The 22,304-nt window shown below is 38.8% G+C and overlaps 1 protein-coding gene across 1 annotated transcript in view; it reads right to left on the bottom strand.

Annotated features, from left to right (window-relative positions):
* Nucleotides 1–411: 411 nt before the first annotated feature.
* The window catches only part of ppp1r21 (protein phosphatase 1, regulatory subunit 21), a 68,001-nt gene continuing 46,108 nt past the window's right edge, over nt 412–22,304 (bottom strand). The window contains exons 14-22 of the mRNA XM_080200657.1: nt 19,026–19,153; nt 17,436–17,588; nt 16,266–16,358; nt 12,029–12,283; nt 11,133–11,168; nt 10,697–10,813; nt 8,904–9,002; nt 2,900–3,028; nt 412–1,052 (exon numbers count right to left, since the gene is read on the bottom strand). Of these exons, the coding sequence (XP_080056783.1) occupies nt 1,023–1,052; nt 2,900–3,028; nt 8,904–9,002; nt 10,697–10,813; nt 11,133–11,168; nt 12,029–12,283; nt 16,266–16,358; nt 17,436–17,588; nt 19,026–19,153 (1,040 nt within the window). The 3' untranslated portion in view covers nt 412–1,022. The remainder of the gene's footprint in view (nt 1,053–2,899; nt 3,029–8,903; nt 9,003–10,696; nt 10,814–11,132; nt 11,169–12,028; nt 12,284–16,265; nt 16,359–17,435; nt 17,589–19,025; nt 19,154–22,304) is intronic.

Raw genomic sequence — 22,304 nt, 5'->3', positions numbered from 1 at the left:
TAAGCCAGAATGCTAGAAACAGAAAGGTGCTCCACTACCCACCACTGAAACAGCCAACCTAGAGATATTAAAAGTATTTTTGGATAAGAAAATTGTTTCAAAAAGTCTAATCAACATGAATTTTTCAGTCAGTGGAAGCTAATTAAAGAAAGGATAATTTTGGTAATCTCTAAATAGCAGTTAGGACAGAAATGTTAACAGGCTGGTATTTCAGTTGAAAACACTGAATACATTAACAAAGGAGACAACACAGTTTTCATGATGTTCTAATGCATCTATTTCTAATTAACAGAATATTCAATTGCTAAACACATTATGGTGTAGCTGACAATGTAGGTGCAGCATCTAGAAGGTAACATGCTTGGCTACTAGATAAATATGTTTTCTCTAAGAAAGCACTCCAAGCATCCATTACCATGTACCTTTTTTATTTGAGTTTTTTCATTAACATTTTATGCACCAAATAGATTTTCACATTCAGTATGGGGGAGGGAAGGAGCAGAAGGATGGTGTGGGGTGATGAGGACAGGTGTGGTGCAGTATTAGCAGGACCAATAGCAGGAGTAAACTAGATAAATTAGAATTGTGCTTCACATTTTAAGAAATCAAAACACTTCATGTGCACAACATGTTGGATCTTTCATTTCAGAAAATAGATACACAATTAACATACACATGGTCACATAATTCAATGTACAAAACCTTCATTATGAATTCACATAATGAAATAAAATTATTAAAAAGCTATTGTTACAAGTTATCCATTGAGTGGGAATTTCACAGGGTACATTATTTTTGGAATATGTTTTAAGTGCCAGAATATTTTCCCATCATCTTCCTAAAACTTTAGGGGAGGTTATCTTTCAAGTCCAATTTTTGATTCCTAGGCTTTCTAACAGCACACCTTTACTCCCAGGAGGAACTGTGACACAAATATTCATTTGGCATTCTAAACTTCCCTGTAGGTAACAGCAGTTGTATCTTCAACGTTCAGGTCTCCAACTGAATGGCGCCCTCAGACCTTATCGACCTCTGTTTTTTTTTGCATTACCCTTCAATGATAGGATGAGAAAAGTGTTGTAATTTTTAGTGAACAAGCAAAAAGTAAAATAATTTAGTGAACTGGTAACAACTACATACACAAATGAATAGCATACCTCTTCAGGTGCATTTTGAGTGCACTAAACCAAAAGACATACTGAAATTTGAGATTTATGAAAAGCTGTACACTTTTTTTCTGTATTTTCTCTACTTCTTTTCCAGATTACTGTGCCATCCACTAACCTTCCAAGTTACACAGTCCTCTGGGAGAGGAGTAGCCTAGAAGGTACCACACAGACCTTGTTCAGTGTTAAATACCATGCCTGTGCAAAAAGATTTAAAATACTGTGCACTGAAAGAACTGATCATGCACAGCAGAATTTTAGAAGCAACATTGCCACCCACCATTTCCTGACTTGAATGGCAATACCAATGCCTGGTTATTAGACACTGACTCACTCTTGGATCTCTTACCTTCTGAAGGAAGACTGAAGGTACTAGCAAGCAACACCTAAATATTCTGTTATGCATGACCTGTTTATTTTAAAGTACAGTATCTTCATATTTGATTAGCAGCCACGTGATATCTTAAAGACAGCTAGTATGGTATCTCTGGGTCGCGCTCACCTTTGTGCGCACAGATTACTGGGAACAGTGTCAGTTATGCTTCATGCTTACACATCTTGACCAATGTTTTACTTCCTGCAGTTGATTTGGATAAGGGGACTTTATATCCTTTTACTAATGGTCACAATGCCAGGCAACAATTTACACAAACCTACTCAGGAACTCAAGATGTTTATTTTTAAACATGCCTTCTTGAAAAAGAAACTACCAACTAAAATCCAAAAGTAGAAAACCACAAGATCATACTCAGGTACAGTACACCATGTTCAGATGCAAGCTATAATTTGGTTATAGATCCAACACTGAAAATCTGCTGGTTTTCTTCCATGTAACCTTTTTACCAATGTGACAAAGATTAGGTGAGAACCTGACTCCACAACTCTGTCACTTAATGCCTTTTCTGAAGTTTCACAGGATGCTCAATTGGAATGAAAGGCTGAAAAGTGTAGAAATGAAAGGGAGACCTACAACGGAGATACATCTTCATGGAATGACATCTTCAGCTGCCCTTTTACATGAAGTACCCAGAAACCAAGTCAAAAAAATGCGAACATCACACTTGCCTCTCAAAAAATTATTACGTTCCAAAAAAATCTACCTACCTACGATTCATCCTTTTTCAGGTCTCTTTTAGCTCATGCACTTCGTGCAATCAGTACATTTGCCCTCCCAGATGCACACACTATTTTGTATTGTGTCAAAAACCATTCTTACTGGCTGCCAGCCCAGAATTCCCTCCAAAGTTTGTGTGCGCACTTTTCAAGTTTGAGCATCAACTTGCCCTCTTCAGAAAGAAATGTTGGCCAGATAGTAAGCAGAAGAGATAGGAGAACTTGGAAGGATAATCAGCATCAACTTTAGGGTCAGGAAGTGCACAGTTGGATTGATGGTGTCACAAAGGTTTCCATGAGTCACAATTGGGCTGCAAATTACAAAATGAGTATTCTTGATTTAGTCAAGTGGTATTTTAAGTGGTTTGACGTTAAAGGTTGTTTGCTACTTTAATTTGTAGGATATAAATAATACTTACAAATGCAGCACAAGTCGATAGAAATTGCAAATTTTAAGTGCTGACTCTCTCTCAAATTTCTTACCCTCTGGAGAAAGATGGAAGCAAGCAACACCCTATTTTGCATCTGCAATTTCCCCATTGGCCTTCAATAGGATCAAGCAATGAGCAAACCAGAGGTGAAAAATGAGAGATCCAGGCAGAAATGTGCACTGTCGTTACCTTGCTGCCCATACGAAGAGAGTCAATTTCTTCCTTTTGTTTCGACAAAGTCTCATTCATGCTACAAAGATGATCGCTCATCATACTCAGCTGATCTTCATAGCTCCTCTTTGTTGTAGTCAGCTCATCCTATATTAAAATATAGACAATGGTATATTAAAACAGAAGTGTCAACAGGGAATCTATGGAATACATTTAATACACTAGCAGGGAAATTCTGGTCTCCTGTGCTGTAAACATTCTGTGAACTTAAACAAGGACTCATCATTTGGGGCAAGATAGCAGAGTAGTGCAAATCACTGGACTAGTAATCCAAAGGCCCAGGTTAATGCTCTTGTAGCATGGGTTCAAATCCCACCACAGTAAATTTAATTTATAAAAACCTCAAGTTGAAAACTAATCTCAGTAACTATGACCACAAAATTATTGATTGTCAGAAAGACTCACGTCTTCACTTGTCCTTTAGGGAAGGAAACCTGCCATCTTTATCTGGTCTGGTGCACATGACTCCAGACTACCTGGTCTGGCACAAGTGTGATTTCAGACCCACAGCAATGTGGTTGATTCTTAATTGCCCTCTAGCAAGGGCAATTAGCACCAGGAAACAAATACTGGCTTTGCCAGTAGCACCCAAACCCATGAAGGAATACATTAAAAACCTTGAGCAATCTATTAGATTCAATTTGCATTACAAAGGATGGAGGATCATTTGGGTTTGTGCATAAACAACATTTTAAAATATCAGTTTGAGCTAAGGCATGAAATTCCTTCCTGCTTAGCTTTGAAAATATCTTAAATTCTGACACACCCTTTCAAAAGATATAATACAAAAGCTGCGTTACGAATTTGGACTCAGTGGCATCAGGTATTCCGATAATTCATTCTTATTTCACTTGCGTGTCAGAGTTCAATCTTGCTACCCTAGAATCATTTATATTATCGTGTAATCCAGGAGTGTAACAACAATAAATGGTTATGATTCATGCCTTTGCCACATGACCACATTTGTCACTTTCAAAGGTGGTCCAAGAAACTGCAAAGGAAGATAAAATTGTACTCAAATCATTCAACTGCTTCATTCCACAGCATAGTAATAATTTAATCAAGCATTCAATTTCTGCTACTATTAATACTGTCATTTCCTGTGGGACAAACTTGTCATCAGCTACCAATTTCCTACAACTCTTCCAAGAAAGAGTTTATACATTAGCTGTTGCTCCATATCTTACCATATTATGGTAGGAAATAATCCTAAACTTTTGGCTTCAGTTTATTAACTGCTCAGAGGGGGATTTTTAAATATTATTTCTTACATAAGAACATAAGAAATAGGAGCAGGAGTAGGCCATCTAGCCCCTCGAGCCTGCCCCGCCATTCAACAAGATCATGGCTGATCTGTCGTGGCTCAGTTCCACATTCCCGCCCTCTCCCCATAACCCTTAATCCCCTCGCTTATCAAAAACCCATCAACCCGCGTTTTAAAAATATTTAGCAAGGCAGCCTCCACCACTTCAACGGGCAGAGAATTCCAGAGATTCACCACCCTTTGAGTGAAGAAGTTCCTCCTCAACTATGTGATGTGATTGTTGCTAACAAGTTCAGCATCTGTTGTCCATCCCCAATTGCCCTTGAACTGAGTGGTTTGTAGGCCATTTCAGAGTCAACTTCATTACGGTGGATCTGGGGGCACATGCAGGAAGGCAGATTTTCTTCCCTGAAGGATATTAAAGAGCCAGCTGAGTTCTTACAACAATCTGATAGTTTCATGGTCACCGTTACTGAGATTAGCTTGAAATGCCATAGTTTATTAATCGAATTTAAGTTTTACCAGCTGGGATCTGGAGGGATTTGAACCAACGTTCCAAAGTCTGGGCCACGAAATTATTAGTTAAATGCAATTATCATTGAGTGCCATTGTCCCATTATAAACAGATTTCTAAAAGAGATTTTCTGAACTGTGGAAATCACATTTACCAGTTTTATTTTGCCCTTCATGCAATAGCATTGCTAGATATTTATTTATGCAGGGACCCAGAACCAAGTGTCACAAAACAGTAGCCCTTGAATAAAAACAAATGCAGATGGAGATCTGAAATAAAAACAAACTGCTTGAAAAACTCAGCAGGTCTGGCAGCATCTGCAGAGTAAGAAACAGTTGATGTTTCAAGTCCAATATGACTTCTTCGGAACTTAAGAGCCTAGGAATAGTCAGTGCAGCTGCAGTCATTTTTTGGCAACAAGTGGGTCCAGAAGAAATATTTCTCTTGTCCCACTCGAAAAAGAGGCTATTCAAAATTAATTTGAAGAATACTCTGATGTTTATCCAATGCAAAATGCACACCATTTGTTTTCACTGAAATTATGTCCAATTATCAACAGAAATAATTGATGTTAATGTGTCCCCTCAAACTCTAACATTTTAGACTGGGTGGAGTGACCTATTCCATGTTTAGTTAACGTCAACTTAAAAATAGTAAGCACTTATCCTAGCTAATGATCTGAAGTGATCATTAGAGTGTGCTACACTGAATAATCTTTAGTTTTTGTGAAGGAGTACTGCTTTTAGTTCATTTTAGAACAAGTTTATTAATTTTGCACTATTTTCAAAGCTGCTCACCATCACATCCTTTTCCAATAATTAATTCACACATTCTCCCACTAAGCATCCATAGAAACTCTACAGTGCAGGAGGCAATTCAGCCATCAAGTCTGCACTGACAACAATCCCACCCAGGCCCTATCCCTGTCACCCAACATATTTAACTGCTAAACCCTTTAACTTGCGCACCCTGGTTCACTAAGGGGCAGTTTAACATGGCCCATCAACCTAACCCGCACATCTTTGGAGCGTGAGAGGAAATAGGAGCACCCGGAGAAAACCCACACAGACATGAGGAGAACATGCACAGTGTCCCAAGACAAGAATCAAGCCAGGTCCCTGGAACTGTAAGGCAGCAGTGCTAACCACTGTGCCACCGCGCCATAATGGAACCAACTCAGTTCTACAGGGAATGTTATTCCAGCAAAATGCTGGAATTCCTTTATTCATCAGTAGTGCAGTTCAATTACAATTCCCCCATATTTGCACAGCAAGATCATTTAGAAGTTTAATAATTTTATACAAATTCTATTCCCCGCACTCAGCACCAATTTTCTATTGGATAGTGAACTTAAATAATGCAATCTTTTCAACGCCTGCCATCATTTTTTAAAATTTAAAACATGTGGCAGATAGAAAAAATTAGTTTAAGTGAAATAATTAACAGCATATGCACACACAATGCAATTCATTTAACACTTTCACCTGCCTTTTATAATGAGTGATTTAGTTACACAACCCAAAATCAGATGTTTTACCATGCATTGTAATAGGGAGAAAATTCAGAAAAAAACAAACATAGCAATTTCTATTCTAAGTTGCAGTAGACATATATGATGAAGATATGCTTTATACTAAATTATGGTTTGGGGAAGTAAATCTCAAACTTAATGACCTTCACAGGATGAATAAGCAAATGTGAAACAAGCAACACAGACTTCACCCTTCAGTTAGATAAAGGGGGCAGCTGCCTGCTAGGATTTTATAGTGCAAGTGTCATGACCAAAAGATATAAATATGAAATGCAGTTTTTGTATCAGGCAAACACCCTGTAGGGGAAGGATATGTCCCTCAAGCATGCTCGTAAATATAAGTCTCTCTTATTGCAATGTACAGACTTGAGTGGTTTCAATAATTTACCACAACACACTGAAACCCAGCTAAGTTAGCTTCCAGACATGAACAGCTCATCAAATACATGGACAATGTCTTTTGTTTGAATCCCACAGGTAGTTGGAGAAAGTTCACATGACAACCCAACCCTTGAAAATGTACTTAAAACAGAGGATGAGCAGCTTAGGTAGAAGGCCAAGTGGGATCCTTCTTGCCACCACATTCCTCCAACCTGCCTGGTAAAGCTTCTATCCCCATTTGCTGACTGTGATCATCTAGGTTGCCCTGCTGCATACAGATTTCTTAAATGAATCCAACCATGTGCTATCATTTCTAAAGGATAATCAGACCAGTCATCGATATCTTTAAAAAGCATCAAGATCATCAAATTCAGCCTGAGGCCAGCTGCCAGGACTGCATAATTTTACTATATTTCGGACTCTAATTTGGACAACCTACCCTTTACAAACTTCAAACGTGAGAGAAAGTTGATGCATATATTATTTTATTTAGATTGGTTCAATTATAATAAAATTAACCTCTTTCTTTGTTAAACTTAACAACAAATAGGACAAGTTTTCTTATGATCCCAGTGTGTAAACAGTAAAGTATAAGCATATCCTTTCAAACAAAAATCCTGTTGCAGTCAAACAAGGGGAGGACAAAGAAGGGTGCCATTTGATCCTTCATTACTTGGCTTTACACATTTTACTTTGAAATCCAAAAATCCTTTACCAATGGGCTATATATTCAAATTAAGTCCCATATGAAGGGCAGGACAGTGAGATGGAACAGACATTGGGAAAGGCTACCATTTATTATAAATAAAGTGGTAGTTTCTGATTAATGTCCAGCACTAGTGGGGTGGCTCATAAGTTCGAGCACTGAACTGTTTGTCTATGTTTATTGATTATACAAAGTAACTACAAATATTAAATTGCCTGTACAGCTAGGACCTCAGGAGGAGGAAATAGGTTGTCACAGGATTCGCCTACATTTTGAATTTGGTCCAAGCCTGAAAGGGTCTTTCAATGTAGAAAATTAAGCAATCTTTCCCTTGGGTACACAGAATATAGATGGTGAAAATCAAGTATGTGGACGTGAGTTAAGGGCGACAGTGGGAGACCAGGAAATGTTTCAGTGACTTTCGGGAAAAAAAAGAGAGGTTTCTGCCTTTGGACAGAGTCTTGAGCTGTATTACCTGGATAGCTCAAAACAAAACCAGGACCATGTTGGCTAATTTTTGTGTTTAATAGCATTCAGGTGGTGAGCCTTAACTTGTGCTCCCAGGGCTAAGGACAGACTAAAACTGTGGTTTTGGGTTTGTAGGTGCACATTTGTATATAGTTGCACATAAAGATTTAATCCAGTCCTATCTTTCTGCTTTCTGGCATAGCACATTGATAACTGGATTATATTAGGTTTTTTGGTCAGACCACATCTGGGAATGGTGTACAGCATGTTGGTTCTTCCAGGTTAAGGATATCATGGCTCTAGACATGGAATTGAGAAAGCAAGGAGAATGAAGAATCTATGTCTTGGGTTTGAAATTTCTAGAAAGGCACAAACTTGGAAGAGCGCCAGATTTAAGAGTATTAAAATCCATAGCAACATACAAGGAGAGAAATGGCTGAGTTGACAGGGCTGAGTGGTATAAGAAACTACCAATTTAAAACTGAGAGTGCTTGGAACAAATCTGGATGTTGATTTTTTTCTTAGAATTATTGACTTATGGAGCATGCTTCTGGTCTTAACTGACTCCTGAAATTTAAGGTGGTGCCAGATACACTTTTGAAAACTAGATCAGGCAAAAAACAAGAATCTAGGTAATAATAAATGGATTTCTGGTAGGGATGATGCAGAGATGCCGGTGTTGAACTGGGGTAAGCACAGTAAGAAGTTTCACAACACCAGGTTAAAGTCCAACATGTTTATTTGGTTGCACAAGCCACAAGCTTTTGGAGCACTGTCCCTTCATCAGGTGAGTGGGCAGTGCTCCGAAAGCTTGTGGTTTGTGCTCCAAATAAACCTGTTAGACTTTAACCTGGTGCGAGACTTCTTACATCTGGTAGGGAGGCAGGGGGTTGATGAAAGGAAGAGGGGGAAATGAAATAAATTAGGCAAAGTACATCTAGCCCGGATGTCACCTTTACTGTTATATCTGGAAGCAAATCCCACTAGAAACATGTGATTATTTAATAAACAGACAAATAACAGCAATAAGAGACAATGCTGCTGTTTGGATATAACTTAGCCAAGAAAATGCACAAGAGGATTTACGTTTCTCCCTACCTGCAATCGTACGATGTTCTGATTGGCAACTTTTATTTCTTCTGAGAGGGTTTCTCTGGACTTCTCTGCCAGTGCTAAGCGTTTAGCAAGGGCGCGGCACTATGCATTTAAAGAAAAAAAGCATTCTGTATAAAACATTTCAAATTCATACAATAATTCAGCTTGAAACTGAGAACCTGTAACCCAAGAGACTTCTAATAAGCATACTGTACTTGCTGTACTCAGTGCAGTCTCCTCTAAGAAAGAGGAGGAGGAGGAGGAGGAAGGAGGCCATAGAGCTCCTCAAGTCCGTCCTGACATCTGGCTGATCTTAGTGGAGTATTTATGATACTATGGAGACCATGCATATATTAAATGATTGACTTCCTGGTTTCCTTAATCAACTCCCTCAAGTTCAAAAATGTGATCCAATCTCTGACTTGCCATTTTAAAATCCTTTCCATTTTGGCTTATAATACTGTTCCGAGCAAGTTCAACAGAAGCAGCATCTCATTTTTTTCCTCCTCATTCTGCAACCACCTGGTCCCAACAAACACTGACTTGATCAACTCCTTACTGCTCCCAATTCTCTTTGAGGATGTAGGGAGATATGGAGTGGGACTATTTATTCAGGTGGAAAGTGGTTTCTTTGTGGATTCTTTGACAGAACACAGCTTACTCAAGTAGGTAGGATAAAGTTGATTGGGAAATCATCAAAACAAAAATTTTGGGCTCAAAACCATTTTACCCACAGCATTGTGAAGTTTTTGTACTTTGTAACTCTGCACTTTCCTCAAGATGCCAAACATTATAAAAAAGGACAGAACTGCCCTGAACAAAGTGAAAATTACCTTTAGCTATCTCTCTCAAGAATTACTAATTGGAAATATGCTGAAAATGAGTGTTTCATTGCTAGAAGCAAGGATCAAGAGATGATCCCATGATAGTTATTCACTTATCCAATCCATTAGTGTACCATAGAAGGGACGTGAGCAGTTGGTGGACTGACCCCTCAGGTCAGTGAACTAAGGCTGGAACAAAAAAATCTTTATCCTGTATGCAGCTGCCCTCTGAAAATAAATTCAGTTAGAAAACTGTCACAGACTTGAGCACATAATCTAGACTGACATTCCTGTACACTACTGAGGGAGTCATACCATAATTCAGAAGAGACATTAAAAGAGGGCCCCTTTACCCTCTCAGACAGACATAAAAGCCCCAAGGCTATATGAATAAGAGAAGCTGAGTTCCACAGTCTCCTGGGAATTTATCCCTCAACCAACATAAGTAAAAATGGGTTTATTGATTATTTATCTCTGTCGTTTGGGGAATCTTGGCATGCAAAAATTGCCTCCAATGTTTCTTTACATTACAAGAACCACATTTCAAAAGCTCTAATTGTCTCTGAAATGCTCTGGGACATAGTAATGTTCTAAGGCATGCTATATGAATGCAAATAATTAATATTCTTTAAGTTTTGACATTTTAACGAAACAGGATTAATTTCCAGTGACTTACAGAACTCCAATGCGGCAATAAGACATAATATATAGTTTTTTTAAAATAAAAGCAACGTACAGGAAATCTTAAATAAAAATAGAAAGTGTTGGAAATACTCAGATCATCTATGGAGAAAGAAACAAGAGTTAGTGACACATCAATGCTGTTTCTTTCTCCTGAGATGTTGCCAGACCTGCTGAATATTTTCAACACTTTTTTTGACATACAGTTGTAGGTTGGTTTACAAGCATCATCTTTCAAAAAAGTCATCAAAACTTTAACACTAAAAGCCTGTTATAAGTCATCAGTATTACCTCTGCATAAAAATGCACCGACTTGCTGTCTGCTATCTGAAGTTGAGAGGTTAGCTCTGCCACCCTCATCATGTAGTGATTTTTAATTAACTGTTCGCGTGACTCTGCATCTGGAATCTAAAATTAAGCACATGGTATACATCTTTAGCTATAACAGGTTTTGAAATATCACCCTAAAGAACACGCACCAGTGAGCTCCATTTAACCGTACATTTAAAATCAACCCAGCCAGTGCGGACTATTTTAAAATTTACATTCTACATTCGTTTCTGAATAAGCTGTAACTAACTTGCACCATAATTAAAAATTAAGAACCAAATTCTTTTAAGTGTTAACGAACACAAAGGTTTGTTCGTTTCAAAAATAAGGATTGCGATCATTGCAGTACACTTAATTTATTTCATTTCCAACAAGAACACGAAGGATTGCATAATACCTCATTGTTGGTGGTGGAAGTGGTCAGCATTCCAACCTAACAAAAAAAAACTTCAGTTAGCTTAAGTCTCAGACTATTGAAAACATTAAAATGCACACTGAAAGCAGAAGGTGGTGATTTACTTGACTACGAGACAGTAGTTTAGGGATGATGAATTTTAAGACATCTTTTTTGGAAGTTAGAAAATTCAATCACATATTTAATAACCTAAGCTTTAAAGTATATCTCAAGACTGTGGCAATTCACAACTTGCTACATTTTGCACACTCAGAATGCATTTCCCCACTGGGCGTTAACAAATTACTCTCACTCCTATAAGTGCAAGATGGTTCAAGATCCACTATTCTCGGCCAGGGTGACAGAAAGAGCTACAAATTACTGTGCACGTTAGGCATGGTAGGGAGGTGGGGATGGCAAAAAAACCAGCAAAATTCAGATCTGACTGAAATGTAAAGTTTGTTCCCTCTCTACAGGTGCTATGTGATCAGCAGTTTCGGTTTTCACTTCAAATTTCCAGGAAACCACGGTATTTTGCTTTTGTGGCAAAAGCCAACTAGGTTTCCCTCTCCAAAGTAGTAATGGGTTCGAGCCTGATGCTGTACTGGGGAAAACAGTCTGTTGAAGCTTGGGCCAGAATTTTCCAGCCCTTCACACTGACGGGATCTTCTGGTCCTGCCGACATGAACCAAATTTCAATGGCTTGCTGATTCTGTTGCAGGGAAGGGATTTGGAAAATTCCAGCCTTCCTCTTGGTACACATATGGAAAATGGGCACTTGGGAAGGGTAGTCGGTTCCATTGGAACTGCATGCAAGTACTTTTAGGAAAGAAAACGAGAAAAGAAACCAAACCAGCTTCATTCTCAGTTCCATTGAATTTAAATTTTATACCATTTACCAGACTAGTACTTTTAACTGGTTCTTTGGAGTCCCTTTCAACAAGCTGTAATTCTTCAATTTTGGGAATGGCACCATTCTCCTGGATAAAACCAACAGGAGGCATTGGTCCAGTGAACGTAGTTTTAAATTGACTTTCCAGGTCAATTAGCCGCTGATTTTCCTTCTCCAATTTTATTTTGGCTAGCTGAGCCTCCAGCATCCAGTGTTCTTTCTCCTGTTCCAGTTTTGCTATCTTCTCTTGGCTTTGTTGCACCTGCAAAGAAGCAGCAGCCAATATGGTTACAGATCTCATCTTTGTGCTTGTAGTATCCTCCATACCAGAGCTAATAGGGCAGGTGGTTGACCTCCTCCCAGGTTTTCCCATATTCTGATCTGCAATGCAAGAGGTATGCAAATATGATCAGTATTTTTCTGATTTCTCCTTTTACCCCCATCACCCAGAACAGCCACAAATTGCCAAATGGAATGTGTCTGTGCAAGCCACAGAACGTCACTTCAACCACATTTTCATGCAATTACTTCTGACTTAATCTGAGCTCCAACAAAGCTCATCATCTTATTTTTAAAAGATGGGCAAAATCTTAATCCATCTTGAAAAAGATCAAGATCTGAAATCATATCAAGTCTAAGCAAATGGCCTCAGTCTCTTCACAAATAATTTAATGGCTGGTTACAAAAGGTCATGGGGGTTTTGATCATGAGTTTGGTGTAGTATTTAACTAGTGAGGGGGAACTGGTGAAGGAAGGAAATTTTAGTACCCAACATTTCGCTCCCTTTTCATACTGCATCACTTCAGTTGTTTCTTCCATTCTATTCTCATAACAAAATCTAACAAAAAAAATACACCCTTCCCAAGAATTTCAACTACAAAACATAGCATGAATAGTTTACTTCTCTTCCAGTATAACTTATGCTACTTGTACACTGTCTCCATTGTAACACTGTCACCTGTACAACTAATCCAAAAATGTGCATACAGGATATGCAATGACAAAAACAAAAATTACTGTTCTGGACTAAAACTAACCAGTGTGGGTGTCTACTTAAAACTAAATTCAATCTGTAGGTAAACCATCCCTTTCTGGGGTCACATTGGGATTAACAAGTACCTCAGGGTACAACTGAGACAAGTAATTGCAGTTTTTGTGTTAGACAAGCTGAATCCTATCAACATTGCGTGCCTCTGAGGGTGGGATTTGAGTCCTATTTAAGTCTGGTAGTGTGCATGCACAATAGTTATTTTCTCAAAATATAGAAATTTAAATACCAAGGAAGTACAGCAAGAAAACCTTTGTTCTCTTAAAAAAAGGTGAATTAAGGCTAGGTTGATTTGTTTTATATCAAAGATCCATTGGACACAAAGCATTTTACAAATCAGATCTGACACTAAATAATCCCGGAGGAAGCTCAGCTCATGAGGTCTTGTGTTGCTTTGCTCAGAATCAAACTAGACAAACATTTGAGGAAGAAGGGAATAGGTGATTCTGATGGTAGAGTTAGAAGGATACAAGGTGAGAGGAAGCCTGAGTGGACCACAAATACTGGCATGGACTGGTTGGGTCAAATGTCTGTTTCAGTCCTGGTACCCACCCTTATTTGAGCATTGTGGCTGTCAGAGCATGCAGACATCTTTCTTTCTCAACAGCTATTCTGAATACCCATAACTGAAAAAAAATCTAGTAGTTATAGCCAAAGATGTCTGGTTCATTCATTGGGTATTAAAGCGAATATTATTTACCATAAAACCCAGACAAGTTTGCTTATCTGTCAAAAGTAGTTTGTAATTCATATTGTGACTTCTCACCACAAGTCCTTTAACCATCATTATAGTGCCAGTCATTTAACCTTTTAATCTTTGCTTTACAATGATGCACGGTGATTTCTTCCTTATAAATGAAAGTATGTTGGCCTTGACTTCAGGGTTGGCTGCACAGTTAGATCCTTGTTTTAATTAAACTTGTGTAGGGTGTGCCTTTTTTCTATTTTATTAATTGACCTGAACCCCAAGGCTGTGTTCCACAAAATTAATTTTTAAGCTGTACTTTTGCACATGTTGCTAAATTGCTTCCATAATCTCTGCTACAATATGTTCTTGTATATCAAGTTGGGACCTTTATTGTAAAGATTTGAAGAGGCTGGTGCACAATTACAATAAGGCAGGAAAATTGGAACATTTGTGAAAGAGCCATATAAAAATATTTCAAAGGTTGTTATACTGGGTACAGAAATGTTGTTATTTTACCAGACCAGTAATCCAACTGATAATTTAAATTCAGATTAAAAATGTCTGGAAATAAATAGCTGCAGTTAGTAAAAGTTATGACCAATCAGATGGAAAAATCCAGCTGGTTTACTAATGTCCCTTAGGAAAGGAAGCATGTAATGCTCCAAAAGGTCTGGCCAATATTGGACTGAGGCCTACACCCATGTGCCTTATTCTTAACAAGCCACTTAGTGAGGTCAACTAGGGACAAGCAATAAATGTTAGCCTTGTCAGCAGCACCCCTCTCAGATGAACACAAACATACAATGCATTAAGTGGCCAAAGTTGATTTAAAAACTGCTGCAAAGGATTTCAAGATCTGAGTAGAAGGTTAATGAATTCAACATCTGGGAGAAAACATTCTTACAAGCATTCTACAACTGTCTCTTAATCCATTGTTCTGCCTTGCAAGTATGTGAAGGTTCATCAGAACTTAATCTATGTTTCCAGTATTCTGGAGGCCGAAATCTGACTTTTTTTGGGACAATGTGCAGTTGATGTTGTCTACACAGACTTTACCAAGGTCTTTGCAACATACCACATGATAGGTTGTTGCATGAAGTTAAATCTCACAGGATCCAGGGTGAGGTATCTAAACGGACACAAAATTGGCGTCTTGACAGAAGCCAGAGGGTGGCTGCAGAGAGTTGTTTTTCCAAATTGAAGGCCTGTGACCAGCAGTGTGCCTCAGGGATCAGTGCCGGGTCCACTTATATGTCGTTTATATTAATGATTTGGATGAGAATATAGGAGGCATGGTTAGCAAGTCTGCAGATGAAACCAAGATTGGTGGCATACTGGACAGTGAAGAACGTTATCTCCAATTGCAACGGGATTTTGATCAATTGGGCCAGTGGGCTGACAAACAGATGGAGTTTAATTTAGATAAATGCAAGGTGATGCATTTTGGTAGATTGAACCAGTGCAGGACTTACTCAGTTAATGGTACGGCATTGGAGAGAGTTACAGAACAAAGATCTAGGGGTACATGTTCATAGCTCCTTGAAAGTGGAGTCACAGGTGGACAGAGTGGTGAAGGCAGTATTCGGCATGCTTGGTTTCATTGGTCAGAACACTGAATAATGGCGTAGGACCCACATTATGCCAATTGTGTTTGCAAAGAATGCAACTCTTGCTTGTACATTCACACAATTCCCAAATTTATTCAACTGTTATCAAATTTAAGTAAACCCTCTGGTGCTCCCAAGCCCCAACCATGCAAGACAATGAAAAACACAAGGTTTCTTGCAATTCTTCAACTCCTGAATGGCTGCAAGCCAATGCTCAAACTTTTAGGTACAGCAGGACCCTTATAATAATCTTTTTAAAAACTGTCACTGGTTCCATATATTACATGTCTTGAATAGATTTTACAGCAGCTGAAAGAGCTACATTAATTAGCTAGCTTTCCATAATTACATTTCCTTAAATTGACTGAGGCCAAATGCATAAATGATTTTGCTTTAAACTTCAATTTTGATGCAAAAAAAAACAAACAGAATCAAAGAAGAAATAAGGCATGCCAACCATGCCTTTCTGGAGCTTCAATTTCTGCCCGTTTTTTGTTTTTTTTTTACATTCCAGCACGAAAGTTGATGACAAGATTAGTGTAAAACCATTCACTTCAAAGATAACTTGCTGTGTGTGCTGTTTGCCAAAATTCCAGACCTTGGTGTTTTCTTATCCTTTACATAATCCAAATTTTATGTCCCTCACTCAAAAGGGAGCATCTGAGCTGGCTATAGTGGTGCACCTAGATTCTTAGCAAACAGGTATCCAAAAGAACAAATACATGGTGCTGAGCAAAGCACATCAAATATTTATAAAGTATAAAGTGTCAAGGTTTCTCTAACTGCTTAATTTTATCAAAATTCTGTGCCTTCAAACTGAACTTGGTCATTTTGAGAGGTCCGTAGCCGCTTCAACTTTTCTATCAAATATCCTGAGGTAACATAGAAGATGCATCATTACCTGTTGTGAGAGACCTTCGCGGCTTTCAGTTGAACTTAGAATAGTCCTGCGATTTGCCAAAGCCTCTTCATAAGGTACTGATCCTGGACAAGACTGTAACATGATTATTCCATTATATATCCTTGAACACCAAAAGGCTCCATGCAGCAAAATAAGTTATGCACTGTATTACTAAACTCTAAAGTACAATTGATCAACTGTTTTATCCTGTATGAAGCTCACTGGCCATTCTTTCCTTGTCCCTACAGCTTTCTAAATATGCTTTGAAACACAATTTCTGTATCTGACCTTGACTATTGTCATCACTATTATTATACTAATGAATGTTGCATATATAAGTTTTGGTTGGTCCCTTCCACATTCTCACACTTTTGCACTGATTAATGGACTTATTATAAACACCAAGTCATGGCCCTATTGCAACTGCCACACAAAACCTAGCCATCTTGATATAATAAAATTACAACCATCATATTTGGTGATTTATTAGTTATATGATAAAATTGACAAATTTACTGGTTAGTCATGTGGGCAGCACGGTGGCAAGCACAACTGCCTCACAGCATCAGGGTTCGATTCCAGCCTTGGGTGACAGTCTGAGTGAAGTCTGCACATTCTCCACGTTTGCATGGGTTTCCTCCCACAGTCCAAGGATCTGCATATTAGGTGGATTGATCATGCTAAATTGCTCTTTAGTTACACAGGATATGTACGTTAGGTGGATTAGCAGGGTAAATAATCCAGGGTTATGGGGATAGGGCCCCAAGTAAGATGCCTTGAGTTGATACAGACTCAATGGGTCAAATGGCCTCTTCCTGCGCTGTAGGGATTTTATGATTTTATAGAAAACAGGCACATGGTAACCAAGGAGGCCAGCTTGACAGAGTGAGAATGAAAATAAAAAAGGTAATGGAAGACAAGGCAGTTCATGACCCAAATAATCACTTCTTCAGGATCAAGTTAAGGTTAAACACTCTGCAGAGTAGCATTGGCAAACAGCTCAGAACAGTGCAGAAATGACTGACCCCACACCTGAATAGAATATCCATTACAGCAAAACAGAAGATACTAGCTAAACAAATTAAGATTCTGGTTTTAATCCCCATCCAATTTTCTTTCCCATCCTGGCATCTGATGTATCTGTTCAATATTAGCATCCTTTACACAAACCTTCTTCAGAGACTTGATATAAGCAGCTGCTTTTCTCTTGTTCTCCAACATACATTCTGCTGCGAGGGGGTCTATTACACCCATTCCTACCCTTAATCCATACACTGAAGGAGCCGTAAAGAAATCCAGGTTATTGCTGAAGAATGTACCAATCTAGAGACAAAAAATGGATTTTAAATATGTATGTTTATAAAGTTGCAGCAAGTTTATTTGTTTTGCAGTGAGAAATAATTGTTTCAAAGACTAAACTTCTGAGCATTGTGCTCAGTTATAACAATGATTAACCCAAGCATTTTTTAAATTACTTTTAAAACAGAAGTGATCATTCGCCCATTGTGCCATTGCTAAGTCTTTGAATGAGCTATTCAGTTAGTTTTACTCTTACCTTTTCCGCCTACCACTGCAATATTTTCCTCATCCAATTTTTTTGGAAAAGAAGTGAAACTGTTTCCACCAGCCTTTCAGGCAGTGCAGTCCAGATTATAACACAGCGTTAAAGGTCAGGCTTCAGTTCGTTTACCAATTGCCTTAAATCTGTATCCTCTTGTATCAACCTTCCAACCACTGAAAAGTTCCCATGTATTTGATCAAAACCTTTGATTTTGACTCTCTCAAGCCGTCCCTTAACCCTGTTTTAAGGAAACGAACCTCAACCTTTCTAATCTCTCCAGGTAACTGAAGTCCCCAGTCTTGGTTACCATTCTAATGAATCTCCTCTATACCCTCTCCCAAGGTTCGACATCCTCCCAAAAATATGTCCAGAACTGAACACAATACTTCGCTTACCAGTGTTTTATGGAAGTTTAGCATTATACCTTTGCTTTTGTACTTTATTCCTCTATTTGTAAAGCTAAATATCCCTTGTATGTCAACAGTCATCGCAACTCATCTTGTCAACTTCAAAGATTTGCTATGTATACCATTAGATATTTGTTCTTACATATCCTTTAAAACTGCATGATTTGTTTTATATTGCCTCTCCTCATTCTTCCTAGAAAGCTGCATGCCTTCATATTTCTCTTAAATTTCATTTGCCACATATCTACACTTCTTACTGAAGTTTGTCATTATGCTCTTCATTGTTTACACTTCAGAATCATATGTCATTGACACATTTCCCATTGCAATTTTACACAAGTAGCCAGACAACCATCCAATTAAAATGAAATAACAATTCAGCACTTTTGTTATTTTGTGAAGAATTAATTCAACAAATAATGACCATTCTGAAAGTACAAATCAACCAATGTATGAAAAAAGGAGATTAATATTTTAAGTGGAACATTTCCTGTTTTATTTCAAGTTCTGAACTTCTAAAGCCAAAGTGGATGATGAAACATTGTTGCACGAAAATGGGATTAGACAGCTCCTGCTGAAGAACTCATGTTGGCACATGCACAATAAGGCAAATGGTCACCTGTACTGCACTTAATCTCAGAGACTTGTTTAGCGGATTATCAATTTATAGAAGGTATTACAAATTATCTAGGACTTAAATATGAAGTAACTTCTCTTATTAGTTTCAAGAGAATGTGACAACCATTTAAAAACAGCTATGTTTCTTCATTTGTGGCTTTTATGGGCAGTTACCTTTCCTGTAACATTTGACAATGCTACTACAGAAGAAAGAATACAGTCGTTGGTATTTTTAAGTTTCTGTGTAACGGTAGGTAGCTCTTGCTCTAATGAAATCTTCTGACTGTAGTGCTTGGAAATGTCTAAATATAGAAAAACAAAACAGTCATCAGCTCTGTGGCAACTCTGATTTCTCAAAGATAGAAATTTTTAAACCACACTTTTCCAAGAATGTGAATTTTGCATAAATATTATGGTTATTTTGATACATTGAGTAACATGCATACAATCCTACTGGGGACTGATGTGGTTACATCAGACAAACATTGATAGGCGACATTAATGTGCATGACAAATTAAGTAAAGATGGCAACTTTCCTTCCCTTCAAGGAGGAGCAGAAAATGTTGAAGCCAGTAAATCACCTTTCATCCGTTTATCAGAGAATGAGCCACTGGAGGGAGTAAATGATCAGGAATTGTTCCAAGTTTGTTTGGAATGCCAACATTAAGTTACCCACCAGCATTTTTATCAATGTGAACTTGTATACAAATGAACTAGGGGAAGACCACATGTCCCTTCAAGCTTGCTCTGCCATTCAACAAGATCATGGCTAATCTTATTAACTCCCTACCCCCCCCATATCCCTTGATCCCTTTAGCTCCAACAGCTATATCTAAATTCTTGTTGAAATCAGGAAGTTTTGGCCACAACTACATTGTGGTAGTGAATTCCACACATTCACACCCTCTTGAAGAAATTTCTCTTAACGGTTTACCCCCTTGTCTTCAAACTATGACCCCTAGTTCTGGACTCCCCCATCTTTGGGAACATTCTTTCTGAATCTACCCTGTTAGAATTTTATAAGTTTCTATGCGACCCCCTCTCATTCTTCTAAACTCCAGTGAAAATAATCCTAAGCGACTTAGTCTCTCCTCATACGAGGCAGAGTGTTCCAAAGATTCACTTAGCTCAGAAAATAATTCTCATCTCTAAAGTAAATGGACAACCCCTTATTTTTAAACAGTGACCCCTGGTTTTAGATTCTCCCACAAGGGGAAAGATCCTCTCTACACTGACCCTGTCAAGATCCCCCAGGATCTTATAGGTTTCAATGAAGTTGCCTCAAATTCCAGCAGACACAAGCCTAGCCTGTCCAAGCTTTCCTCACAAGACAATCCATCCATTCTAGGTACTCATTTAGGAAACCTTCTTTGAACTACTTCCAATGTATTTACATCCTTTGTGACCAATACGAAACATAGTACTCCAGATGTGGTCACACCAGTGTAAAACACAAAGTGAAGACCCTAATTACCCTTAGCCAGAACTCTCAGGCTGAAATCGGCAGTATGGTAGAACCACTTCCAACCAAGCTAGCCAATTCCTGAAGGACTGTCTGTCCAATCTTTCCTCACAATACAATCTACCCATTTGTTGCGAAGTAGAACACTTATCATCCCAAAAGGGCTGTTGGAAGATGGTGGTGAGTTACCCTTCTAGTGCACCAATTGCAAAAGTTCAAAATGCAGATACAGCAAATAAGTAGGTCAGCTAATCAAATGTTATCATTTATTGCAGGAGTTATTGAGTACCACAATACTTCAGATGTGGCAGGTATGGGAAAACCAAGAGAAAAACCTACTTGACCTCATTCTTAACAATCTACTTGTTGCATAGGCATCTGTCCATGACAGTACTGACAGGGCTAATCCACCATCGCACGATCCTTGCAGACAGAGAACTCTCTACTTACGAAGGGCAGTTCTACTGTGCTGTAACTCCCATTGTATGAAATGGGATAGACCAGGAATAGATCTAACAGCTCAAAACTGCGCGTACATTGTGGTTTATCAGCAGCTGCAGAGTCACATTCAGCCACAATCTGTAACATTATGACCCAGCAGATCCCATTACCATCAAGATGCAGATCAACCCTGTTTCAATAAACAACACAAGAGCATGAGCAACACAGCCATATGTAAAAATGAGATGCATCGAATCCCGACAACACAGAAGACCATTCAGCCCATCCTACCCAGGCCCTATCCTCATAGCACCACATATTTGTTAATGCCCCTGACACTAAGGGACGATTTAGCATAGCCAATCAATCTAACTCTCACATCTATGCTCTGTGGGAGGAAACCGGAGCACCCAGAGGAAACCCACACAGACACAGGGAGAACGTGCAAACTCCACAAAGAGTCACCTGAGGTCGGAATTGAATGCAGGTCCCTGATGCTGAGAGGCACTGTGCCACCATACCATCCACGGCATGCCAACCTGGTGAAGTTAAAACACAGGACTATGTGCATGTTAAAGAGAACAGCATGCTATAGACAGAGCTGAGCAATTCCATAACCAACAGATCAAATAAAAGCTCTGCAGTCCTGCCACATCCAGTCGTGCATGGTGGTGGACAATTAAGCAATGAATGACAGGAGGGAAATTCACAAACATTGCTATATTCAATGATGGTACAAATACATTGAGTGACGCATCTCAGTTCCCTTTAGAGGTCCCCTCAGCTAATTTGCTTCACTCCACATGATATTAATAAGCAAAGGCTACAAACTCTGACAACATTCTGGCTGTATTGCTGTAGACTTGTGCTCCAGAACTGACTGTGCCCTTGGACAAGTTGATCAGAACCGGGGATGTTTGCTGATGTTTAACATTCTTCATTACTATTTCAGACTCCTCTGATACCGAAACTTGTATCAGTAGCCACATGCAGAAAGAACTGGACATTCAGGTTTGTGCAGAAAGCAGCAAGTAACTTCAGTATCATTCACAACAAAGGAGAATCTACCTCCCCTCCCGCCATTTGACAACATTAACATTGCTGAATCACTCACTAACAACATTCAGAGGGGTTGCTATTGACCAGACACTTGACTGGGTCAGCCGTATAAATACTGTGACTACAAAAGCAGGTTAGAGGTTGGGAATTCTGTGGCGAGCTCTCACCTCCTAGCCATCATCTACAAAGTACAAATCTGGATCGTAATAGAATAATCTCCATTTGCCTGGATGAGTGCAGTGCCAACAACACAAGCAGCTTGACACTAGCCAGAACAAAGCAGCCTGCGTGACTCCATCCATGTTAAACATTTACTCTCTCCACCACTTGCATGCAGTGGCTGCAACATGCAGTGGCTGCAACATGCACCACCTACAAGCTGCACTGCAACAACTTAATAAGGCTCCTTTGGCAACTACTTACAAACCAGTGTGATCTTGATGATCTAACTAAACAAGGACTGAAGATGCATAGGGACATCACCAGCTTC

Source organism: Carcharhinus amblyrhynchos, chromosome 12, assembly GCF_965287045.1.
Source record: "Carcharhinus amblyrhynchos chromosome 12, sCarAmb.v2.hapA, whole genome shotgun sequence".
NCBI lineage: Eukaryota > Metazoa > Chordata > Chondrichthyes > Carcharhiniformes > Carcharhinidae > Carcharhinus > Carcharhinus amblyrhynchos.
Note: the sequence above shows the minus strand (reverse complement) of the source record. Positions and strands in the feature narration are given on the sequence as shown.